Genomic DNA, 26,830 nt, shown 5'->3' on the forward strand with positions numbered 1-26,830 from the left:
ACTGAGTGTAAGAGACTTACTGAGTGTAAGAGACTTACTGAGTGTAAGAGACTTACTGAGTGTAAGAGACTTACTAAGTGTAAGAGACTTACTGAGAGTAAGAGACTTACTGAGTGTGTGAAACTTACTGAGTGTATGCAACTTACTGAGTGCAAGAGACTTACTGAGTGTGTGAAACTTACTGAGTGTAAGAGACTTACTGAGTGTAAGAAACTTACTGAGTGTGTGAAACTTACTGAGTGTATGCAACTTACTGAGTGTAAGAAACTTACTGAGTGTAAAAACTTACTGAGTGTAAGAAACTTACTGAGTGTATGAAACTTACTGAGTGTATGAAACTTACTGAGTGTAAGAGACTTACTGAGTGTAAGAGACTTACTGAGTGTAAGAAACTTACTAAGTGTAAGAGAGTTACTGAGTGTAAGAGACTTACTGAGTGTAAGAAACTTACTAAGTGTAAGAGACTTACTGAGTGTAAGAGACTTACTGAGTGTAAGAGACTTACTGAGTGTAAGAAACTTACTGAGTGTAAGAAACTTACTGAGTGTAAGAGACTTACTGAGTGTAAGAGACTTACTGAGTGTAAGAGACTTACTGAGTGTATGAAACGTACTGAGTGAAAGAAACTTACTGAGTGTAAGAGACTTACTGCGTGTGTGAAACTTACTGAGTGTAAGAGACTTACTGAGTGGAAGAAACTTACTGAGTGTAAGAGACTTACTGAGTGTGTGAAACTTACTGAGTGTAAGAGACTTACTGAGTGTAAGAAACTTACTGAGTGTAAGAAACTTACTGAGTGTAAGAGAGTGTACGAAACTTACTGAGTGTGTGAAACTTACTGAATGTAAGAAACTTACTAAGTGTAAGAGAGTGTACGAAACTTACCGAGTGTGTGAAACTTACTGAGTGTAAGAAACTTACTAAGTGTAAGAGAGTGTACGAAACTTACCGAGTGTATGAAACGTACTGAGTGTAAGAAACTTACTGAGAGTAATAAACTTACTGAGTGTATGAGAGTGTATGAAACTTACTGAGTGTAAGATACTTACTGAGAGTAAGAAACTTACTGAGTGTAAGAAACTTACTAAGTGTAAGAGAGTGTATGAAACAAACTGAGTGTGTGAAACTTACTGAGTGTAAGAGACTTACTAAGTGTAAGAGACTTACTGAGAGTAAGAGACTTACTGAGTGTGTGAAACTTACTGAGTGTATGCAACTTACTGAGTGTATGAAACTTACTGAGTGTAAGAAACTTACTGAGAGTAATAAACTTACTGAGTGTATGAGAGTGTTTGAAACTTACTGAGTGTAAGATACTTACTGAGAGTAAGAAACTTACTGAGTGTAAGAGACTTATTGAGTGTAAGAAACTTACTAAGTGTAAGAGAGTGTTTGAAACTTACTGAGTGTAAGATACTTACTGAGAGTAAGAAACTTACTGAGTGTAAGAGACTTACTGAGTGTAAGAAACTTACTAAGTGTAAGAGAGTGTATGAAACTTACTGAGTGTAAGAGACTTACTGAGTGTAAGAGACTTACTGAGTGTAAGAAACGTACTAAGTGTAAGAAACTTACTGAGTGTAAGAGACTTACTGAGTGTAAGAGACTTACTGAGTGTGTGAAACTTACTGAGTGTAAGAAACTTACTGAGTGTAAAAACTTACTGAGTGTAAGAAACTTACTGAGTGTATGAAACTTACTGAGTGTATGAAACTTACTGAGTGTAAGAGACTTACTGAGTGTAAGAGACTTACTGAGTGTAAGAAACTTACTAAGTGTAAGAGAGTTACTGAGTGTAAGAGACTTACTGAGTGTAAGAAACTTACTAAGTGTAAGAGACTTACTGAGTGTAAGAGACTTACTGAGTGTAAGAGACTTACTGAGTGTAAGAAACTTACTGAGTGTAAGAAACTTACTGAGTGTAAGAGACTTACTGAGTGTAAGAGACTTACTGAGTGTAAGAGACTTACTGAGTGTATGAAACGTACTGAGTGAAAGAAACTTACTGAGTGTAAGAGACTTACTGCGTGTGTGAAACTTACTGAGTGTAAGAGACTTACTGAGTGTAAGAAACTTACTGAGTGTAAGAGACTTACTGAGTGTGTGAAACTTACTGAGTGTAAGAGACTTACTGAGTGTAAGAAACTTACTGAGTGTAAGAAACTTACTGAGTGTAAGAGAGTGTACGAAACTTACTGAGTGTTTGAAACTTACTGAATGTAAGAAACTTACTGAGTGTAAGAAACTTACTGAGTGTAAGAAACTTACTGAGTGTATGAAACTTACTGAGTGTAAGAGACTTACTGAGTGTAAGAGACTTACTGAGTGTAAGAAACTTACTAAGTGTAAGAGAGTTACTGAGTGTAAGAGACTTACTGAGTGCAAGAAACTTACTAAGTGTAAGAGACTTACTGAGTGTAAGAGACTTACTGAGTGTAAGAGACTTACTGAGTGTAAGAAACTTACTGAGTGTAAGAAACTTACTGAGTGTAAGAGACTTACTGAGTGTAAGAGACTTACTGAGTGTAAGAGACTTACTGAGTGTAAGAGACTTACTAAGTGTAAGAGACTTACTGAGAGTAAGAGACTTACTGAGTGTGTGAAACTTACTGAGTGTATGCAACTTACTGAGTGCAAGAGACTTACTGAGTGTGTGAAACTTACTGAGTGTAAGAGACTTACTGAGTGTAAGAAACTTACTGAGTGTGTGAAACTTACTGAGTGTATGCAACTTACTGAGTGTAAGAAACTTACTGAGTGTAAAAACTTACTGAGTGTAAGAAACTTACTGAGTGTATGAAACTTACTGAGTGTATGAAACTTACTGAGTGTAAGAGACTTACTGAGTGTAAGAGACTTACTGAGTGTAAGAAACTTACTAAGTGTAAGAGAGTTACTGAGTGTAAGAGACTTACTGAGTGTAAGAAACTTACTAAGTGTAAGAGACTTACTGAGTGTAAGAGACTTACTGAGTGTAAGAGACTTACTGAGTGTAAGAAACTTACTGAGTGTAAGAAACTTACTGAGTGTAAGAGACTTACTGAGTGTAAGAGACTTACTGAGTGTAAGAGACTTACTGAGTGTATGAAACGTACTGAGTGAAAGAAACTTACTGAGTGTAAGAGACTTACTGCGTGTGTGAAACTTACTGAGTGTAAGAGACTTACTGAGTGGAAGAAACTTACTGAGTGTAAGAGACTTACTGAGTGTGTGAAACTTACTGAGTGTAAGAGACTTACTGAGTGTAAGAAACTTACTGAGTGTAAGAAACTTACTGAGTGTAAGAGAGTGTACGAAACTTACTGAGTGTTTGAAACTTACTGAATGTAAGAAACTTACTGAGTGTAAGAAACTTACTGAGTGTAAGAAACTTACTGAGTGTATGAAACTTACTGAGTGTAAGAGACTTACTGAGTGTAAGAGACTTACTGAGTGTAAGAAACTTACTAAGTGTAAGAGAGTTACTGAGTGTAAGAGACTTACTGAGTGCAAGAAACTTACTAAGTGTAAGAGACTTACTGAGTGTAAGAGACTTACTGAGTGTAAGAGACTTACTGAGTGTAAGAAACTTACTGAGTGTAAGAAACTTACTGAGTGTAAGAGACTTACTGAGTGTAAGAGACTTACTGAGTGTAAGAGACTTACTGAGTGTAAGAGACTTACTAAGTGTAAGAGACTTACTGAGAGTAAGAGACTTACTGAGTGTGTGAAACTTACTGAGTGTATGCAACTTACTGAGTGCAAGAGACTTACTGAGTGTGTGAAACTTACTGAGTGTAAGAGACTTACTGAGTGTAAGAAACTTACTGAGTGTGTGAAACTTACTGAGTGTATGCAACTTACTGAGTGTAAGAAACTTACTGAGTGTAAAAACTTACTGAGTGTAAGAAACTTACTGAGTGTATGAAACTTACTGAGTGTATGAAACTTACTGAGTGTAAGAGACTTACTGAGTGTAAGAGACTTACTGAGTGTAAGAAACTTACTAAGTGTAAGAGAGTTACTGAGTGTAAGAGACTTACTGAGTGTAAGAAACTTACTAAGTGTAAGAGACTTACTGAGTGTAAGAGACTTACTGAGTGTAAGAGACTTACTGAGTGTAAGAAACTTACTGAGTGTAAGAAACTTACTGAGTGTAAGAGACTTACTGAGTGTAAGAGACTTACTGAGTGTAAGAGACTTACTGAGTGTATGAAACGTACTGAGTGAAAGAAACTTACTGAGTGTAAGAGACTTACTGCGTGTGTGAAACTTACTGAGTGTAAGAGACTTACTGAGTGGAAGAAACTTACTGAGTGTAAGAGACTTACTGAGTGTGTGAAACTTACTGAGTGTAAGAGACTTACTGAGTGTAAGAAACTTACTGAGTGTAAGAAACTTACTGAGTGTAAGAGAGTGTACGAAACTTACTGAGTGTGTGAAACTTACTGAATGTAAGAAACTTACTAAGTGTAAGAGAGTGTACGAAACTTACCGAGTGTGTGAAACTTACTGAGTGTAAGAAACTTACTAAGTGTAAGAGAGTGTACGAAACTTACCGAGTGTATGAAACGTACTGAGTGTAAGAAACTTACTGAGAGTAATAAACTTACTGAGTGTATGAGAGTGTATGAAACTTACTGAGTGTAAGATACTTACTGAGAGTAAGAAACTTACTGAGTGTAAGAAACTTACTAAGTGTAAGAGAGTGTATGAAACATACTGAGTGTGTGAAACTTACTGAGTGTAAGAGACTTACTAAGTGTAAGAGACTTACTGAGAGTAAGAGACTTACTGAGTGTGTGAAACTTACTGAGTGTATGCAACTTACTGAGTGTATGAAACTTACTGAGTGTAAGAAACTTACTGAGAGTAATAAACTTACTGAGTGTATGAGAGTGTTTGAAACTTACTGAGTGTAAGATACTTACTGAGAGTAAGAAACTTACTGAGTGTAAGAGACTTACTGAGTGTAAGAAACTTACTAAGTGTAAGAGAGTGTTTGAAACTTACTGAGTGTAAGATACTTACTGAGAGTAAGAAACTTACTGAGTGTAAGAGACTTACTGAGTGTAAGAAACTTACTAAGTGTAAGAGAGTGTATGAAACTTACTGAGTGTAAGAGACTTACTGAGTGTAAGAGACTTACTGAGTGTAAGAAACGTACTAAGTGTAAGAAACTTACTGAGTGTAAGAGACTTACTGAGTGTAAGAGACTTACTGAGTGTGTGAAACTTACTGAGTGTATGCAACTTACTGAATGTAAGAAACTTACTGAGTGTAAGAAACTTACTGAGTGTAAGAAACTTACTGAGTGTATGAAACTTACTGAGTGTAAGAGACTTACTGAGTGTAAGAGACTTACTGAGTGTAAGAAACTTACTAAGTGTAAGAGAGTTACTGAGTGTAAGAGACTTACTGAGTGCAAGAAACTTACTAAGTGTAAGAGACTTACTGAGTGTAAGAGACTTACTGAGTGTAAGAGACTTACTGAGTGTAAGAAACTTACTGAGTGTAAGAGACTTACTGAGTGTAAGAGACTTACTGAGTGTAAGAGACTTACTGAGTGTAAGAGACTTACTGAGTGTAAGAGACTTACTGAGTGTAAGAGACTTAATAAGTGTAAGAGACTTACTGAGAGTAAGAGACTTACTGAGTGTGTGAAACTTACTGAGTGTATGCAACTTACTGAGTGCAAGAGACTTACTGAGTGTGTGAAACTTACTGAGTGTAAGAGACTTACTGAGTGTAAGAAACTTACTGAGTGTGTGAAACTTACTGAGTGTATGCAACTTACTGAGTGTAAGAAACTTACTGAGTGTAAAAACTTACTGAGTGTAAGAAACTTACTGAGTGTATGAAACTTACTGAGTGTATGAAACTTACTGAGTGTAAGAGACTTACTGAGTGTAAGAGACTTACTGAGTGTAAGAAACTTACTAAGTGTAAGAGAGTTACTGAGTGTAAGAGACTTACTGAGTGTAAGAAACTTACTAAGTGTAAGAGACTTACTGAGTGTAAGAGACTTACTGAGTGTAAGAGACTTACTGAGTGTAAGAAACTTACTGAGTGTAAGAAACTTACTGAGTGTAAGAGACTTACTGAGTGTAAGAGACTTACTGAGTGTAAGAGACTTACTGAGTGTATGAAACGTACTGAGTGAAAGAAACTTACTGAGTGTAAGAGACTTACTGCGTGTGTGAAACTTACTGAGTGTAAGAGACTTACTGAGTGTAAGAAACTTACTGAGTGTAAGAGACTTACTGAGTGTGTGAAACTTACTGAGTGTAAGAGACTTACTGAGTGTAAGAAACTTACTGAGTGTAAGAAACTTACTGAGTGTAAGAGAGTGTACGAAACTTACTGAGTGTGTGAAACTTACTGAATGTAAGAAACTTACTAAGTGTAAGAGAGTGTACGAAACTTACCGAGTGTGTGAAACTTACTGAGTGTAAGAAACTTACTAAGTGTAAGAGAGTGTACGAAACTTACCGAGTGTATGAAACGTACTGAGTGTAAGAAACTTACTGAGAGTAATAAACTTACTGAGTGTATGAGAGTGTATGAAACTTACTGAGTGTAAGATACTTACTGAGAGTAAGAAACTTACTGAGTGTAAGAAACTTACTAAGTGTAAGAGAGTGTATGAAACATACTGAGTGTGTGAAACTTACTGAGTGTAAGAGACTTACTAAGTGTAAGAGACTTACTGAGAGTAAGAGACTTACTGAGTGTGTGAAACTTACTGAGTGTATGCAACTTACTGAGTGTATGAAACTTACTGAGTGTAAGAAACTTACTGAGAGTAATAAACTTACTGAGTGTATGAGAGTGTTTGAAACTTACTGAGTGTAAGATACTTACTGAGAGTAAGAAACTTACTGAGTGTAAGAGACTTACTGAGTGTAAGAAACTTACTAAGTGTAAGAGAGTGTTTGAAACTTACTGAGTGTAAGATACTTACTGAGAGTAAGAAACTTACTGAGTGTAAGAGACTTACTGAGTGTAAGAAACTTACTAAGTGTAAGAGAGTGTATGAAACTTACTGAGTGTAAGAGACTTACTGAGTGTAAGAGACTTACTGAGTGTAAGAAACGTACTAAGTGTAAGAAACTTACTGAGTGTAAGAGACTTACTGAGTGTAAGAGACTTACTGAGTGTGTGAAACTTACTGAGTGTATGCAACTTACTGAATGTAAGAAACTTACTGAGTGTAAGAAACTTACTGAGTGTATGAAACTTACTGAGTGTAAGAGACTTACTGAGTGTAAGAGACTTACTGAGTGTAAGAAACTTACTAAGTGTAAGAGAGTTACTGAGTGTAAGAGACTTACTGAGTGCAAGAAACTTACTAAGTGTAAGAGACTTACTGAGTGTAAGAGACTTACTAAGTGTAAGAGACTTACTGAGTGTAAGAAACTTACTGAGTGTAAGAGACTTACTGAGTGTAAGAGACTTACTGAGTGTAAGAGACTTACTGAGTGTAAGAGACTTACTAAGTGTAAGAGACTTACTGAGAGTAAGAGACTTACTGAGTGTGTGAAACTTACTGAGTGTATGCAACTTACTGAGTGCAAGAGACTTACTGAGTGTGTGAAACTTACTGAGTGTAAGAGACTTACTGAGTGTAAGAAACTTACTGAGTGTGTGAAACTTACTGAGTGTATGCAACTTACTGAGTGTAAGAAACTTACTGAGTGTAAAAACTTACTGAGTGTAAGAAACTTACTGAGTGTATGAAACTTACTGAGTGTATGAAACTTACTGAGTGTAAGAGACTTACTGAGTGTAAGAGACTTACTGAGTGTAAGAAACTTACTAAGTGTAAGAGAGTTACTGAGTGTAAGAGACTTACTGAGTGTAAGAAACTTACTAAGTGTAAGAGACTTACTGAGTGTAAGAGACTTACTGAGTGTAAGAGACTTACTGAGTGTAAGAAACTTACTGAGTGTAAGAAACTTACTGAGTGTAAGAGACTTACTGAGTGTAAGAGACTTACTGAGTGTAAGAGACTTACTGAGTGTATGAAACGTACTGAGTGAAAGAAACTTACTGAGTGTAAGAGACTTACTGCGTGTGTGAAACTTACTGAGTGTAAGAGACTTACTGAGTGTAAGAAACTTACTGAGTGTAAGAGACTTACTGAGTGTGTGAAACTTACTGAGTGTAAGAGACTTACTGAGTGTAAGAAACTTACTGAGTGTAAGAAACTTACTGAGTGTAAGAGAGTGTACGAAACTTACTGAGTGTTTGAAACTTACTGAATGTAAGAAACTTACTAAGTGTAAGAGAGTGTACGAAACTTACCGAGTGTGTGAAACTTACTGAGTGTAAGAAACTTACTAAGTGTAAGAGAGTGTACGAAACTTACCGAGTGTATGAAACGTACTGAGTGTAAGAAACTTACTGAGAGTAATAAACTTACTGAGTGTATGAGAGTGTATGAAACTTACTGAGTGTAAGATACTTACTGAGAGTAAGAAACTTACTGAGTGTAAGAAACTTACTAAGTGTAAGAGAGTGTATGAAACATACTGAGTGTGTGAAACTTACTGAGTGTAAGAGACTTACTAAGTGTAAGAGACTTACTGAGAGTAAGAGACTTACTGAGTGTGTGAAACTTACTGAGTGTATGCAACTTACTGAGTGTATGAAACTTACTGAGTGTAAGAAACTTACTGAGAGTAATAAACTTACTGAGTGTATGAGAGGGTTTGAAACTTACTGAGTGTAAGATACTTACTGAGAGTAAGAAACTTACTGAGTGTAAGAGACTTACTGAGTGTAAGAAACTTACTAAGTGTAAGAGAGTGTTTGAAACTTACTGAGTGTAAGATACTTACTGAGAGTAAGAAACTTACTGAGTGTAAGAGACTTACTGAGTGTAAGAAACTTACTAAGTGTAAGAGAGTGTATGAAACTTACTGAGTGTAAGAGACTTACTGAGTGTAAGAGACTTACTGAGTGTAAGAAACGTACTAAGTGTAAGAAACTTACTGAGTGTAAGAGACTTACTGAGTGTAAGAGACTTACTGAGTGTGTGAAACTTACTGAGTGTATGCAACTTACTGAATGTAAGAAACTTACTGAGTGTAAGAAACTTACTGAGTGTATGAAACTTACTGAGTGTAAGAGACTTACTGAGTGTAAGAGACTTACTGAGTGTAAGAAACTTACTAAGTGTAAGAGAGTTACTGAGTGTAAGAGACTTACTGAGTGCAAGAAACTTACTAAGTGTAAGAGACTTACTGAGTGTAAGAGACTTACTAAGTGTAAGAGACTTACTGAGTGTAAGAAACTTACTGAGTGTAAGAGACTTACTGAGTGTAAGAGACTTACTGAGTGTAAGAGACTTACTGAGTGTAAGAGACTTACTAAGTGTAAGAGACTTACTGAGAGTAAGAGACTTACTGAGTGTGTGAAACTTACTGAGTGTATGCAACTTACTGAGTGCAAGAGACTTACTGAGTGTGTGAAACTTACTGAGTGTAAGAGACTTACTGAGTGTAAGAAACTTACTGAGTGTGTGAAACTTACTGAGTGTATGCAACTTACTGAGTGTAAGAAACTTACTGAGTGTAAAAACTTACTGAGTGTAAGAAACTTACTGAGTGTATGAAACTTACTGAGTGTATGAAACTTACTGAGTGTAAGAGACTTACTGAGTGTAAGAGACTTACTGAGTGTAAGAAACTTACTAAGTGTAAGAGAGTTACTGAGTGTAAGAGACTTACTGAGTGTAAGAAACTTACTAAGTGTAAGAGACTTACTGAGTGTAAGAGACTTACTGAGTGTAAGAGACTTACTGAGTGTAAGAAACTTACTGAGTGTAAGAAACTTACTGAGTGTAAGAGACTTACTGAGTGTAAGAGACTTACTGAGTGTAAGAGACTTACTGAGTGTATGAAACGTACTGAGTGAAAGAAACTTACTGAGTGTAAGAGACTTACTGCGTGTGTGAAACTTACTGAGTGTAAGAGACTTACTGAGTGTAAGAAACTTACTGAGTGTAAGAGACTTACTGAGTGTGTGAAACTTACTGAGTGTAAGAGACTTACTGAGTGTAAGAGACTTACTGAGTGTAAGAAACGTACTAAGTGTAAGAAACTTACTGAGTGTAAGAGACTTACTGAGTGTAAGAGACTTACTGAGTGTGTGAAACTTACTGAGTGTATGCAACTTACTGAATGTAAGAAACTTACTGAGTGTAAGAAACTTACTGAGTGTAAGAAACTTACTGAGTGTATGAAACTTACTGAGTGTAAGAGACTTACTGAGTGTAAGAGACTTACTGAGTGTAAGAAACTTACTAAGTGTAAGAGAGTTACTGAGTGTAAGAGACTTACTGAGTGCAAGAAACTTACTAAGTGTAAGAGACTTACTGAGTGTAAGAGACTTACTGAGTGTAAGAGACTTACTGAGTGTAAGAAACTTACTGAGTGTAAGAAACTTACTGAGTGTAAGAGTGTAAGAGACTTACTGAGTGTAAGAGACTTACTAAGTGTAAGAGACTTACTGAGAGTAAGAGACTTACTGAGTGTGTGAAACTTACTGAGTGTATGCAACTTACTGAGTGCAAGAGACTTACTGAGTGTGTGAAACTTACTGAGTGTAAGAGACTTACTGAGTGTAAGAAACTTACTGAGTGTGTGAAACTTACTGAGTGTATGCAACTTACTGAGTGTAAGAAACTTACTGAGTGTAAAAACTTACTGAGTGTAAGAAACTTACTGAGTGTATGAAACTTACTGAGTGTATGAAACTTACTGAGTGTAAGAGACTTACTGAGTGTAAGACACTTACTGAGTGTAAGAAACTTACTAAGTGTAAGAGAGTTACTGAGTGTAAGAGACTTACTGAGTGTAAGAAACTTACTAAGTGTAAGAGACTTACTGAGTGTAAGAGACTTACTGAGTGTAAGAGACTTACTGAGTGTAAGAAACTTACTGAGTGTAAGAAACTTACTGAGTGTAAGAGACTTACTGAGTGTAAGAGACTTACTGAGTGTAAGAGACTTACTGAGTGTATGAAACGTACTGAGTGAAAGAAACTTACTGAGTGTAAGAGACTTACTGCGTGTGTGAAACTTACTGAGTGTAAGAGACTTACTGAGTGGAAGAAACTTACTGAGTGTAAGAGACTTACTGAGTGTGTGAAACTTACTGAGTGTAAGAAACTTACTGAGTGTAAGAGAGTGTACGAAACTTACTGAGTGTGTGAAACTTACTGAATGTAAGAAACTTACTAAGTGTAAGAGAGTGTACGAAACTTACCGAGTGTGTGAAACTTACTGAGTGTAAGAAACTTACTAAGTGTAAGAGAGTGTACGAAACTTACCGAGTGTATGAAACGTACTGAGTGTAAGAAACTTACTGAGAGTAATAAACTTACTGAGTGTATGAGAGTGTATGAAACTTACTGAGTGTAAGATACTTACTGAGAGTAAGAAACTTACTGAGTGTAAGAAACTTACTAAGTGTAAGAGAGTGTATGAAACATACTGAGTGTGTGAAACTTACTGAGTGTAAGAGACTTACTAAGTGTAAGAGACTTACTGAGAGTAAGAGACTTACTGAGTGTGTGAAACTTACTGAGTGTATGCAACTTACTGAGTGTATGAAACTTACTGAGTGTAAGAAACTTACTGAGAGTAATAAACTTACTGAGTGTATGAGAGTGTTTGAAACTTACTGAGTGTAAGATACTTACTGAGAGTAAGAAACTTACTGAGTGTAAGAGACTTACTGAGTGTAAGAAACTTACTAAGTGTAAGAGAGTGTTTGAAACTTACTGAGTGTAAGATACTTACTGAGAGTAAGAAACTTACTGAGTGTAAGAGACTTACTGAGTGTAAGAAACTTACTAAGTGTAAGAGAGTGTATGAAACTTACTGAGTGTAAGAGACTTACTGAGTGTAAGAGACTTACTGAGTGTAAGAAACGTACTAAGTGTAAGAAACTTACTGAGTGTAAGAGACTTACTGCGTGTGTGAAACTTACTGAGTGTAAGAGACTTACTGAGTGGAAGAAACTTACTGAGTGTAAGAGACTTACTGAGTGTGTGAAACTTACTGAGTGTAAGAGACTTACTGAGTGTAAGAAACTTACTGAGTGTAAGAAACTTACTGAGTGTAAGAGAGTGTACGAAACTTACTGAGTGTGTGAAACTTACTGAATGTAAGAAACTTACTAAGTGTAAGAGAGTGTACGAAACTTACCGAGTGTGTGAAACTTACTGAGTGTAAGAAACTTACTAAGTGTAAGAGAGTGTACGAAACTTACCGAGTGTATGAAACGTACTGAGTGTAAGAAACTTACTGAGAGTAATAAACTTACTGAGTGTATGAGAGTGTATGAAACTTACTGAGTGTAAGATACTTACTGAGAGTAAGAAACTTACTGAGTGTAAGAAACTTACTAAGTGTAAGAGAGTGTATGAAACATACTGAGTGTGTGAAACTTACTGAGTGTAAGAGACTTACTAAGTGTAAGAGACTTACTGAGAGTAAGAGACTTACTGAGTGTGTGAAACTTACTGAGTGTATGCAACTTACTGAGTGTATGAAACTTACTGAGTGTAAGAAACTTACTGAGAGTAATAAACTTACTGAGTGTATGAGAGTGTTTGAAACTTACTGAGTGTAAGATACTTACTGAGAGTAAGAAACTTACTGAGTGTAAGAGACTTACTGAGTGTAAGAAACTTACTAAGTGTAAGAGAGTGTTTGAAACTTACTGAGTGTAAGATACTTACTGAGAGTAAGAAACTTACTGAGTGTAAGAGACTTACTGAGTGTAAGAAACTTACTAAGTGTAAGAGAGTGTATGAAACTTACTGAGTGTAAGAGACTTACTGAGTGTAAGAGACTTACTGAGTGTAAGAAACGTACTAAGTGTAAGAAACTTACTGAGTGTAAGAGACTTACTGAGTGTAAGAGACTTACTGAGTGTGTGAAACTTACTGAGTGTATGCAACTTACTGAATGTAAGAAACTTACTGAGTGTAAGAAACTTACTGAGTGTAAGAAACTTACTGAGTGTATGAAACTTACTGAGTGTAAGAGACTTACTGAGTGTAAGAGACTTACTGAGTGTAAGAAACTTACTAAGTGTAAGAGAGTTACTGAGTGTAAGAGACTTACTGAGTGCAAGAAACTTACTAAGTGTAAGAGACTTACTGAGTGTAAGAGACTTACTAAGTGTAAGAGACTTACTGAGTGTAAGAAACTTACTGAGTGTAAGAGACTTACTGAGTGTAAGAGACTTACTGAGTGTAAGAGACTTACTGAGTGTAAGAGACTTACTAAGTGTAAGAGACTTACTGAGAGTAAGAGACTTACTGAGTGTGTGAAACTTACTGAGTGTATGCAACTTACTGAGTGCAAGAGACTTACTGAGTGTGTGAAACTTACTGAGTGTAAGAGACTTACTGAGTGTAAGAAACTTACTGAGTGTGTGAAACTTACTGAGTGTATGCAACTTACTGAGTGTAAGAAACTTACTGAGTGTAAAAACTTACTGAGTGTAAGAAACTTACTGAGTGTATGAAACTTACTGAGTGTATGAAACTTACTGAGTGTAAGAGACTTACTGAGTGTAAGAGACTTACTGAGTGTAAGAAACTTACTAAGTGTAAGAGAGTTACTGAGTGTAAGAGACTTACTGAGTGTAAGAAACTTACTAAGTGTAAGAGACTTACTGAGTGTAAGAGACTTACTGAGTGTAAGAGACTTACTGAGTGTAAGAAACTTACTGAGTGTAAGAAACTTACTGAGTGTAAGAGACTTACTGAGTGTAAGAGACTTACTGAGTGTAAGAGACTTACTGAGTGTATGAAACGTACTGAGTGAAAGAAACTTACTGAGTGTAAGAGACTTACTGCGTGTGTGAAACTTACTGAGTGTAAGAGACTTACTGAGTGTAAGAAACTTACTGAGTGTAAGAGACTTACTGAGTGTGTGAAACTTACTGAGTGTAAGAGACTTACTGAGTGTAAGAAACTTACTGAGTGTAAGAAACTTACTGAGTGTAAGAGAGTGTACGAAACTTACTGAGTGTGTGAAACTTACTGAATGTAAGAAACTTACTAAGTGTAAGAGAGTGTACGAAACTTACCGAGTGTGTGAAACTTACTGAGTGTAAGAAACTTACTAAGTGTAAGAGAGTGTACGAAACATACCGAGTGTATGAAACGTACTGAGTGTAAGAAACTTACTGAGAGTAATAAACTTACTGAGTGTATGAGAGTGTATGAAACTTACTGAGTGTAAGATACTTACTGAGAGTAAGAAACTTACTGAGTGTAAGAAACTTACTAAGTGTAAGAGAGTGTATGAAACATACTGAGTGTGTGAAACTTACTGAGTGTAAGAGACTTACTGAGTGTATGAAACGTACTGAGTGAATGAAACTTACTGAGTGCAAGAAACTTACTTAGTGTAAGAGACTTACTGAGTGTAAGAAACTTACTAAGTGTAAGAGAGTGTATGAAACTTACTGAGTGTAAGAGACTTACTGAGTGTATGAAACATACTGAGTGTAAGAAACTTACTGAGTGTAAGAAACTTACTAAGTGTAAGAAAGTGTATGAAACTTACTGAGTGTAAGAGACTTACTGAGTGTATGAAACGTACTGATTGTAAGAAACTTACTAAGTGTAAGAGAGTGTAAGAAACTTACTGAGTGTGTGAAACTTACTGAGTGTATGAAACGTACTGAGTGTATGAAACATACTGAGTGTGTGAAACTTAATGGGTGTATGAAACGTACTGAGTGTATGAAATGTATTGAGTGTAAGAAACTTACTGAGTGTAAGAAACTTACTGAGTGTAAGAGACTAACTGAGTGTGTGAAACTTACTGAGTGTAAGAGACTTACTGAGTGTGTGAAACTTACTGAGTGTGTGAAACTTACTGAGTGTAAGAGACTTACTGAGTGTAAGAGACTTACCGAGTGTAAGAAACTTACTGAGTGTAAGAAACTTACTGAGTGTAAGAAACTTACTGAGTGTAAGAGACTTACTGAGTGTGTGAAACTTACTGAGTGTAAGAAACTTACTGAGTGTATTAAACTTACTAAGTGTAAGAGAGTGTATGAAAATTACTGAGTGTAAGAGACTTACTAAGTGAAAGAGAGTGTACGAAACTTACTGAGTGTGTGAAACTTACTGAGTTTAAGAAACTTACTGAGTGTACGAAACTTATCGAGTGTATGAAACGTACTGAGTGTATTAAACATACTGTGTGTGTGAAACTTACTGAGTGTACGAAACTTACTGAGTGTACGAAACTTATCGAGTGTATGAAACGTACTGAGTGTAAGAAACTTACTAACCTTTTAGGGCTAGGGGGCAGTATTTACACGGCCGGATAAAAAACGTACCCGATTTAATCTGGTTATTACTACTGCCCAGAAACTAGAATATGCATATAATTATTGGCTTTGGATAGAAAACACCCTAAAGTTTCCAAAACTGTTTGAATGGTGTCTGTGAATATAACAGAACTCATATGGCAGGCAAAAACCTGAGAAGATTCTGTACAGGAAGTGCCCTCTCTGACCATTCCTTGGGCTTCTTGACTCTTTTTATTGAAAACTTAGGAACTTTGCTGTAACGTGACACTTCCTACGGCTCCCATAGGCTCTCAGAACCCGGGAAAAAGCTGAATGATGTCGAGGCAGCCCCTGGCTGAAAAACATTAGCGCCTTTCGTAAGTGGTCCATCAGAGGACAATGAGACTGAGGCGCGTGCACGAGGCGACCCCATGTTTTTATTTTCTCTCTCTTTGAACGAAAACACAGATTCCCGGTCGGAATATTATCGCTTTTTTTATGAGAAAAATGGCATAAAAATTGATTTTAAACAGCGGTTGACATGCTTCGAAGTACGGTAATGGAATATTTAGACATTTTTTGTCACGAAACGCGTCGGGCGCGTCACCCTTCTTTACACTTCGGATAGTGTCTTGAACGCACGAACAAAACAGAGGATATTTGAACATAACTATGGATTATTTTGAACCAAACCAACATTTGTTATTGAAGTAGAAGTCCTGGGAGTGCATTCTGATGAATAACAGCAAAGGTAATAAAAATGTTCTTATAGTAAATCTGACTTTGGTGAGGGCTAAACTTGGTGGGTGTCTAAATAGCTAGCCCTGTGATGCCGGGCTATCTACTTAGAATATTGCAAAATGTGCTTTCACCGAAAAGCTATTTTAAAATCGGACATAGCGAGTGCATAGAGGAGTTCTGTATCTATAATTCTTAAAATAATTGTTATGTTTTTTGTGAACGTTTATCGTCAGTAATTTAGTAAATTCACCGGAAGTTTGCGGGGGGTATGCTAGTTCTGAACGTCACATGCTAATGTAAAAAGTTGGTTTTTGATATAAATATGAACTTGATTGAACAAAACATGCATGTATTGTATAACATAATGTCCTAGGCGTGTCATCTGATGAAGATCATCAAAGGTTAGTGCTGCATTTAGCTGTGGTTTGGGTTTTTGTGACATTATATGCTAGCTTGAAAAATGGGTGTCTGATTATTTCTGGCTGGGTACTCTGCTGACATAATCTAATGTTTTGCTTTCGTTGTAAAGCCTTTTTGAAATGGGACAGTGTGGTTAGATTAACGAGAGTCTTGTCTTTAAATAGCTGTAAAATAGTCATATGTTTGAGAAATTGAAGTAATAGGATTTTTAAGGTATTTGAAAATCGCGCCACAGGATTCAACTGGCTGTTACGTAGGTGGGACGAATTCGTCCCGCCTGCCCTAGAGAGGTTAAGGCACTTCCGGTTAGCACAGGAAGCTAAAAGTAAACACATATCCTCATTGGGGTAGGCTTTTACAGATTCCTGAGTTTAAAGTCTTTACATTAACCTCTCTTGGGTAGGGGGCAGTATTTTGACATCAGGATGAAGAAGGTGCCCAGAGTAAACTGCCTGCTACTCAGTCCCAGAAGCTAAGATATGCATATTATTAGTAGATTTGGATAGAAAACACTCTGACGTTTATAAAACTTCTTTTTTGAAGACAAAGGAATCGTCCTGTTTATCGAACAAAACTAACATTTATTGTTGGAGCTGAGATTCCTCGGAGTGCATTCCGATGAAGATCATCAAAGGTAAGTGAATATTTATAATGTTATTTGTGACTTCTGTTGACTCCAAAATGGCGGGTATCTGTTTTGATGTCTGAGCGCTGTACTCAGATTATTGCAAAGTTTGCTTTCGCCGTAAAGCTTTTTAGAAATCTGACACAGCGGTTGCATTAACCTCTCTAGGGTAGAGGGCAGTATTTTCACATCCGGATAAAAAACATACCCGATTTAATCTGGTTATTACTACTGCCCAGAAACTAGAATATGCATATAATTGTTTGATTTGGATAGAAAACACCCTAAAGTTTCTAAAACTGTTTGAATGGTGTCTGTGAGTATAACAGAACTCATATGGCAGGCAAAAACCTGAGAAGATTCTGTACAGGAAGTGCCCTCTCTGACCATTTCTTGGCCTTCTACACTCTCTTTATTGAAAACAAAGGACCTCTGCTGTAACGTGACACTTTGTAAGGCTCCCATAGGCTCTCAGAAGGCGCCAGAACGTTGAATGATGACTTTACTGTCCCAGGCTGAAAAACAGTAGCGCATTTGGTAAGTGGTCGATCTGAGAACAATGAGACGGGGGCGAGCATGCACGAGACGACTCCATTTTCAACTTTGAGTCTTTGAACGAAAACAGGGTTTCCCGGTCGGAATATTATCGCTTTTTTACGAGAAAAATCGCATAAAAATTGATTTTAAACAGCGTTTGACATGCTTAGAAGTACGGTAATGGAATATTTAGAATTTTTTTATCACGATACACTGTTAGGGTTAATGCCACACGGTCAAGGTTAGGCTTGTACAGATCGGGAGGACCTCAGGAACGTTCCTGAGGTCGAACTGTGCTTCTAACCCTAACGATTCTCCCGAAAGCACCTGAAATTTAGGGCCAGGCTTCATTATGGGCCTACTTTTTTCACGGTCGCTGCGCTCAGACCGAGCGAGCTACGGTCAAGCGGGGGATCTCGTTGAACACGGCACTGCCTAGAGATTATGGTAATGCCATTGCAGGCTCTGTGTGTCTTTAAGCCCCGCACTGTGTCACTTCATCCTTGCTGTGTGTGTGTGTGTGTGTGTGTGTGTGTGTGTGTGTGTGTGTGTGTGTGTGTGTGTGTGTGTGTGTGTGTGTGTGTGTGTGTGAGTTTTTTCTTTGACATCTGTTGGGAGAAATGACTGATTTACAGTTCATGAGGATGGCCGAATCACACATATGAAGTTTTGAAAAGATCTGACCTTTTTAACCCTTTGAAACAGCCCTATGACCCCAATTTAAGGCACTTCCGGTTGACACAGGAAGCTGAAAGTCAACACATATCCTCCTTGGGGTAGGCTCTTACAGAATATGGAGTTTTAAGTCTTTACGTTAAGAAATGACTTATTTACAGAGGGTTGAATGAGTGTGTGTTATTTCAGAAAACCACAGAAAATCACAGAAATCACGTAGAGCTCTGAAACCCACCTTAACGGATTTGTCTGAACATGCTGCAACTGGATCTGTAAGAAACTTACCAAGTGTATGAAACTTACTGAGTGTAAGAGCGTGTAAGAGACTTACTGAGTGTATGCAACTTACTGAGTGTAATAAACTTACTGAGTGTAAGAGACTTACTGAGTGTAAGAAACTTACTGAGTGTAAGAAACTTACTGAGTGTAAGAGACTTACTGAGTGTATGAAACTTACTGAGTGTAAGAAACTTACTGAGTGTATGAAACTTACTGAGTGTATGAAACTTACTGAGTGTAAGAAACTTACTGAGTGTACGAAACTTACTGAGTGTAAGAGAGTGTAAGAAACTTACTGCATGTAGCATCGGCCTCGTCTGATCCATCGGCACACTCCGGCTCGCCGTCACAACGCCACCGCTGGGGAACACACTGGCCGTTCTTACAAGCAAAGTCTGTGGTGGCACATGTCTTCTTCGCTGCTCAGAGAGAGAGAGAGCGAGGGAGAGGGAGGTCAGATTAGTATGGTAAGTCATACGGACAACTCAAGCTAAGTGAGTCTTGATTTGAACAAACAATAGGAAAACTCAAGGTCAGGTTTACAATCAGGTCCACTATCTAATAAGCCAACGACAAAGTGGCCATATGCAAGCTTCAGTTCATACAGGCTAACTAGACTCTCTTTACAAATACCTCCCTAAATCTGTCCATTTGTTTCAGTGCCCAGAGAGTGCAGCCAGTCAGGCTGTTGTTAGATGGCCAGCCTCCTAACCCATATAAACCATTCTCCAGTCACTCTTTCAGAGTGGAGCGGAGCAGGCAGGGGAAAATTGGAGCACTTGAGCCTGTCACAGGGAGAGCTAAAGCTCTTTCTTCTCGACAGGGAGAACCCTGAACAAGAGAAAGCACTCGCCTCTTGTGAGAGAGAGCGAGAGAGAGAGAGAGAGTAATACCCCACTCTGTTAGCCTGATAAATAACACACACTTGGACTAACAAATGGCAGAGTAAGCCTGTAACTGTTCTCTTCCTCATTTATAGGCTTTGGTTTAATCAGCGTTGTGCCTTTGTTACGACACCAAACTAAAATGTAGGTTAGCGACGCGTTAGTCAGAATCACTGCAGTCTGAGGCGGATCGCTACGGGCCGTGCCTGGATGGGGAAATGCTAGTTAGTCTAAACATTTTAGCCTAAAAATATCCACTACAGTGACTGCATGTGATGTAGGTTACAATAGCACCAGTCAGAATGACTGTAGTGAAGTGTGAGGATTGCTACGGCCTAGCCCAGTCTGGCTTGGGAAACTAAAGGCTAGTAACCTGTTGTTGATGTACTACTACACCTTGGATGGCCAGACTGGGGGCTCAAATCACTGATGCCCCCATAGGGTCTCATCGTAGGGTCTCATAACACAACAGGAACATAGTGTGGTGAAGCACAAAGTATAGGAGAAGGACTATCAGGCCTACACCTTTCAGCACTCACATCATTAGGAATTTCCAGTGGTGTAAAGTACTTAAGAAAAATACTTTAAAGTACTACTTAAGTAGTTTTTTGGGGGTATGTGTACTAGAGGTCGACCGGTTAATCGGAATGGCCGATTAATTAGGGCCGATTTCAAGTTTTCATAACAATCGGAAATTGGTATTTTTGAATGCCGATTTGGCCGATGTATATGTACCGTAAGGTTGCAAGATTGAATCCCCGAGCTGACAAGGTAAAAATCTGTCGTTCTGCCCCTGAACAAGGCAGTTAACCCACCGTTCCTAGGCCGTCATTGAAAATAAGAATGTGTTCTTAACTGACTTGCCTAATTAAATAAAGGTGTAAAAAATATATATATATTATATATATATATATAATATATATATTATATATATATATATATATATATATATATATATATATATATATATATATATATATATATATTATATACACTGCTCAAAAAAAAAGGGAACAGTAAAATAACACATCCTAGATCTGAATGAATGAAATAATCTTATTAAATACTTTTTTCTTTACATAGTTGAATGTGCTGACAACAAAATCACACAAAAATAATCAATGGAAATCCAATTTATCAACCCATGGAGGTCTGGATTTGGAGTCACACTCAAAATTAAAGTGGAAAACCACACTACAGGCTGATCCAACTTTGATGTAATGTCCTGGTCTCCTGAGGGATCTCCTCCCAGACCTGGACTAAAGCATCCGCCAACTCCTGGACAGTCTGTGGTGCAACGTGGCGTTGGTGGATGGAGCGAGACATGATGTCCCAGATGTGCTCAATTGGATTCAGGTCTGGGGAACGGGCGGGCCAGTCCATAGCATCAATGCCTTCCTCTTGCAGGAACTGCTGACACACTCCAGCCACATGAGGTCTAGCATTGTCTTGCATTAGGAGGAACCCAGGGCCAACCGCACCAGCATATGGTCTCACAAGGGGTCTGAGGAGCTCATCTCGGTACCTAATGGCAGTCAGGCTAACTCTGGCGAGCACATGGAGGGCTGTGCGGCCCCCCAAAGAAATGCCACCCCACACCAAGACTGACCCACCGCCAAACCGGTCATGCTGGAGGATGTTGCAGGCAGCAGTACGTTCTCCACGGCGTCTCCAGGCTCTGTCACGTCTGTCACATGTGCTCAGTGTGAACCTGCTTTCATCTGTGAAGAGCACAGGGCGCCAGTGGCGAATTTGCCAATCTTGGTGTTCTCTGGCAAATGCCAAACGTCCTGCACAGTGTTGGGCTATAAGCACAACAAACCACCTGTGGACGTCGGGCCCTCATACCACGCTCATGGAGTCTGTTTCTGACCGTTTGAGCAGACACATGCACATTTGTGGCCTGGTGGAGGTCATTTTGCAGGGCTCTGGCAGTGCTTCTCCTGCTCCTCCTTGCACAAAGGCGGAGGTAGCGGTCCTGCTGCTGGGTTGTTGCCCTCCTACGGCCTCCTCCACATCTCCTGATGTACTGGCCTGTCTCCTGGTAGCGCCTCCATGCTCTGGACACTACGCTGACAGACACAGCAAACCTTCTTGCCACAGCTCGCATTGATGTGCCATCCTGGATGAGCTGCACTACCTGAGCCACTTGTGTGGGTTGTAGACTCCGTCTTATGCTACCACTAGAGTGAAAGCACCGCCAGCATTCAAAAGTGACCAAAACATCAGCCAGGAAGCATAGGAACTGAGAAGTGGTCTGTGATCACCACCTGCAGAACCACTCCTTTATTGGGGGTGTCTTGCTAATTGCCTATAATTTCCACCTGTTGTCTATTCCATTTGCACAACAGCATGTGAAATGTATTGTCAATCAGTGTTGCTTCCTAAGTGGACAGTTTGATTTCACAGAAGTGTAATTGACTTGGAGTTACATTGTGTTGTTTAATTGTTCCCTTTATTTTTTTGAGCAGTATATACATACATCATGTCTCGCTCCATCCACCAACGCCACGTTGCACCACAGACTGTCCAGGAGTTGGCGGATGCTTTAGTCCAGGTCTGGGAGGACATCTCTCAGGAGACCATCCGCCACCTCATCGGGAGCATGCCCAGGCGTTGTAGGGAAGTCATACAGGCACGTGGAGGCCACACACACTACTGAGCCTCATTTTGACTTGTTTTAAGGACATTACATCAAAGTTGGATCAGCCTGTAGTGTGGTTTTCCACTTTAATTTTGAGTGTGACTCCAAATCCAGACCTCCATGGGTTGATAAATTGGATTTCCATTGATTATTTTTGTGTGATTTTGTTGTCAGCACATTCAACTATGTAAAGAAAAAAGTATTTAATAAGATTATTTCTTTCATTCAGATCTAGGATGTGTTGTTTAAGTGTTCCCTTTATTTTTTTGAGCAGTATATATATATATAATATATATATATATTTTTACACCTTTATTTAATTAGGCAAGTCAGTTAAGAACACATTCTTATTTTCAATGACGGCCTAGGAACGGTGGGTTAACTGCCTTGTTCAGGGGCAGAACGATAGATTTTTACCTTGTCAGCTCGGGGATTCAATCTTGCAACCTTACGGTTAACTAGTCCAACGCTCTAACCACCTGCTTTACATTGCAGTCCACGAGGAGCCTGCCTGTTACGCAAATGCAGTAAGAAGCCAAGGTAAGTTGCTAGCTAGCGTTAAACGTATCTTGTAAAAAACAATCAATCAATCATAATCACTAGTTAACTACACATGGTTGATGATATTACTAGTTTATCTAGCCTGTCTTGCGTTGCATATAATCGCTTAGGTACACGTTGCTCCAACGTGTACCTAACCATAAACATCAATGCCTTTCTTAAAATCAATACACAAGTATATATTTTTAAACCTGCATATTTAGTTAATATTGCCTGCTAACATGAATTTCTTTTAACTAGGGAAAATGTGTCACTTCTCTTGCAACAGAGTCAGGGTATATGCAGCAGTTTGTCCGCCTGGCTCGTTGCGAACTGTGAAGACTATTTCTTCCTAACAAAGACAGCCGACTTCGCCAAACGGGGGAAGATTTAACAAAAGTGCATTTGCGAAAAAAAGCACAATCGTTGCACGACTGTACCTAACCAAAATCAATACACAGAAGTATATATTTTTAAACCTGCATATTTAGCTAAAAGAAATCCAGGTTAGCAGGCAATATTAAACAGGTGAAATTGTGTCACTTCTCTCGCGTTCATTGCACGCAGAGTCAGGGTATATGCAACAGTTTGGGCCGCCTGGCTCGTTGCGAACTAATTTGCCAGAACTTTACGTAATTATGACATAACATTGAAGGTTGTGTAATGTAACAGGAATATTTAGACTTAGGGATGCCACCCGTTAGATAAAATACGGAACGGTTCCGTATTTCACTGAAAGGAAAAATGTTTTGTTTTCGAAATGATAGTTTCCGGATTCAACCATATTAATGACCTAAGGCTCGTATTTCTGTGTGTTTATTATATTATAATTAAGTCAATGATTTGATAGAGCAGTCTGACTGAGCGGTGGTAGACAGCAGCAGGCTCGTAAGCATTCATTCAAACAGCACTTTCGTGCGTTTTGCCAGCAGCTCTTCGCTGTGCTTCAAGTGTTGCGCTGTTTATGACTTGAAGCCTATCAACTCCCAAGATTAGGCTGGTGTAACCGATGTGAAATGGCTAGCTAGTTAGCGGGGTGCGCGCTAATAGCGTTTCAAACATCACTCGCTCTGAGACTTGGGAGTAGTTGTTCCCCTTGCTCTGCAAGGGTAACGCTTCTTCGAGGGTGGCTGTTGTCGATGTGTTCCTGGTTCGAGCCCAGGTAGGAGCGAGGAGAGGGACGGAAGCTATACTGTTACACTGGCAATACTAAAGTGCCTATAAGAACATCCAATAGTCAAAGGTATATGAAATACAAATCATATAGAGAGAAATAGTCCTATAATTCCTATAATAACTACAACCTAAAACTTCTTACCTGGGAATATTGAAGACTCATGTTAAAAGGAACCACCAGCTTTCATATGTTCTCATGTTCTGAGCAAGGAACTTAAACGTTAGCTTTCTTACATGGCACATATTGCTCTTTTACTTCTCCAACACTTTGTTTTTGCATTTTTTAAACCAAATTGAACATGTTTCATTATTTATTTGAGGCTAAATTGATTTTATTGACGTATTATATTAAGTTAAAATAAGTGTTCATTCAGTATTGTTGTAATTGTCACTATTACAAATAATAAAAAAAAATTGGCCGATTAATCGGTACCGGCTTTTTTTGGTCCTCCAATAATCGGTATCGGCGTAGAAAAATCATAATCGGTCGCCCTCTAATCTGTACCTTACTTTTTATATTTTTGACAACTTGTCACGTCCTGACCAGTAAAAGGGGTCATTGTAGTCTGGTCAGGGCATGGCAGGGGGTGTTGTTTTGGTGTGTTTTGGGGTTGGTTTGTTTCATGGGATTTGTTCTAGTTTTCATTTTCTATGTTAATTTTCTATGTGCGGCCGAGTATGGTTTCCAGTCAGAGGCAGGTGTCTTTCGTTGTCTCTGATTGGAAGCCATACTTAGGCAGCCTGTTTCTCCTTTGGGTTTGTGGGTGGTTGTTTTTCGTATAGTCCGTGTACCTTACGGAACTGTCGTATGTTGTTGTGTTATATATTTTGTTTAAGTGTTCACTTTATCTAAATAAAAGAACATGAGCACTCAACACGCTGCGTTTTGGTCCGCTCCTTCCGACACTTGTGACACAACTTCTACTTTTACTTCACGACATTCCTAAATACAATAATGTACTTTTTACTCCACACATTTTACCTGACACCCAAAAGTACTTGTTACATTTGAAATGCTTAGCAGGACAGGAAAATGGTCCAATTCACGGATGTATCAAGAGAACACGTGGTCATCTCTGCTGCCTCTGATCTGGCACTAAACACACTAAACACACTAAACACAAATGCACCTTTTGTAAATGATGTCTGAGTGTTGGAGTGTGCCCCGGCTGTCTGCTTTGCTATAAGGAATTTGAAATGATTTATACTTTTACTTTTACTAATTAAGTATATTTTAGCAATTACATTTACTTTTGATACGTAAGTATAAATACTGGCTGACTTTCACTTTTGCTTGAGTAACTTTCTATTAAGGTATCTATACTTTAACTTGATTATGACAATTGGGTACTTTTTCAACCACTCAGAACTTCCCTATTATGTTCCAACATGTTACAGGGTAAAAATCATGTATAGCAACCCCAGGTGTAAAATAGTAAATAACGGCTACTTCTCAGAGAGTTTTGAAGTGTCAAGAGGAGTTAAACAAGGATGTCCGCTGTCACCATATCTATTCGTTATGGCCATCGAAATGCTAGCTATTAAAATCAGATCCAATAACAACATTAGAGGATTAGAAATCCAAGGCTTAAAAACAAAGGTGTCCATGTATGCCGATGACTCAAGTTTTATGTTAAGTCCGCAAGCTAGATCCCTGCAATGTCTCATTAAAGATCTAGATAACTTTTCTGTACTCTCTGGACTAAAACCTAATTATGGTAAGAATACAATATTACGTATTGGATCCTTAAAAAATACAACTTTTACATTACCTTGCAGCTTACCTATAAAATGGGCTGATGGTGAAGTAGACATACTCGGTATTCATATCACAAAATATATAAATAAGCTCTCCACAATGAATTTCAATAGAAAACTTGCAAAAATAGACAAAATCCTGCAACTATGGAGAGGTAAATACCTGTCTATTTATGGAAAAATTGCCCTGATTAACTCCTTAGTCATATCTCAGTTTACTCACTTACTTATGGCGCTGCCTACTCCTGATGATTCGTTTTTCTAATCATATGAGCAAAAAATATTTCGCTTTATCTGGGACGCTAAACCAGACAAAATAAAACGAGCCTATCTATATAATGAATATGAATTGGGTGGGTTGAGATTATTAAATATAAAAGCACTAAACCTCTCTCTAAAAGCTTCACTCATTCAAAAGTTTTATTTGAACCCTAAATGGTTCTCAAGTAGATTAATAAGAAAAGCTCATCCATTGTTTAAAAATTGCATTTTTGCCTTTGTGCAGATTGCCATGTCTCATTTTTGATTAATTGAAAATGATACTTTTTTCAAAGTATCTGTCTTTTTCAAACAAGCATTGCAGAGCTGGCTACAATTTCAATTTCATCCCCCTGAAAAGATAGAACAAATATTACAACAAATATTATGGCTGAACTCAAATGTGATGGTTGATAAAATACCTGTAATTATGGGAAAGATGTTTGAAAAGGGTATTTTGTTCTTAAATGATATTGTAAATTGTAATGGTAGAGTTACGTCCTTCATGGAGTTATCAGAATTGTACGGGAAGGTCTGCTCAATCCAAGAGTACAACCAATTGATTACAGCATTGCCCCAAAAATGCAGGTGGTGGGTGGCAGCGGGAGGAGGTAGGGAACTGGTCTGTCTGCCCAATATAAAGGATCAAAACTGGCAGAGGAATAAAAATAGCATAAATAGGAAAGTATACCCGTTTCATTTGAGGACCAGGATGTTGTCAACTGTGCCATACAGATTGCAAAATAGTTGAGAAGAGATTTTTGACGTACCGAACCCATGGTACAGGGTGTATGAGTTGATATATAAAACAACGCAAGATTCAAGACTTCGTGCTTTTCAGCTAAAATTATTATATAGAATTCTTGCCACCAACAAAATGTTGAATATTTGGGGCATAAAATCATCGAAGTTCTGCAGATTTTGTTGTGAGAATACAGAATCAATAGACCATTTATTTTGGTATTGCCCACAGGTAGCCTGT

General features: G+C 38.1%; 1 protein-coding gene across 4 annotated transcripts in view; it reads right to left on the reverse strand.

Annotated features, from left to right (window-relative positions):
- lrp8 (low density lipoprotein receptor-related protein 8, apolipoprotein e receptor) overlaps positions 1–26,830 on the reverse strand; it is a 501,836-nt gene that overhangs the window by 302,896 nt on the left and 172,110 nt on the right. For all 4 annotated transcript variants that reach the window (XM_045687838.1, XM_045687836.1, XM_045687837.1 and 1 more), the window contains exon 3: positions 18,885–19,007. In XM_045687838.1, the coding sequence (XP_045543794.1) occupies positions 18,885–19,007 (123 nt within the window). The remainder of the gene's footprint in view (positions 1–18,884; positions 19,008–26,830) is intronic.

The sequence above is a fragment of the Salmo salar genome, chromosome ssa10 (assembly GCF_905237065.1).
Source record: "Salmo salar chromosome ssa10, Ssal_v3.1, whole genome shotgun sequence".
NCBI classification, from domain to species: Eukaryota; Metazoa; Chordata; class Actinopteri; order Salmoniformes; family Salmonidae; genus Salmo; species Salmo salar.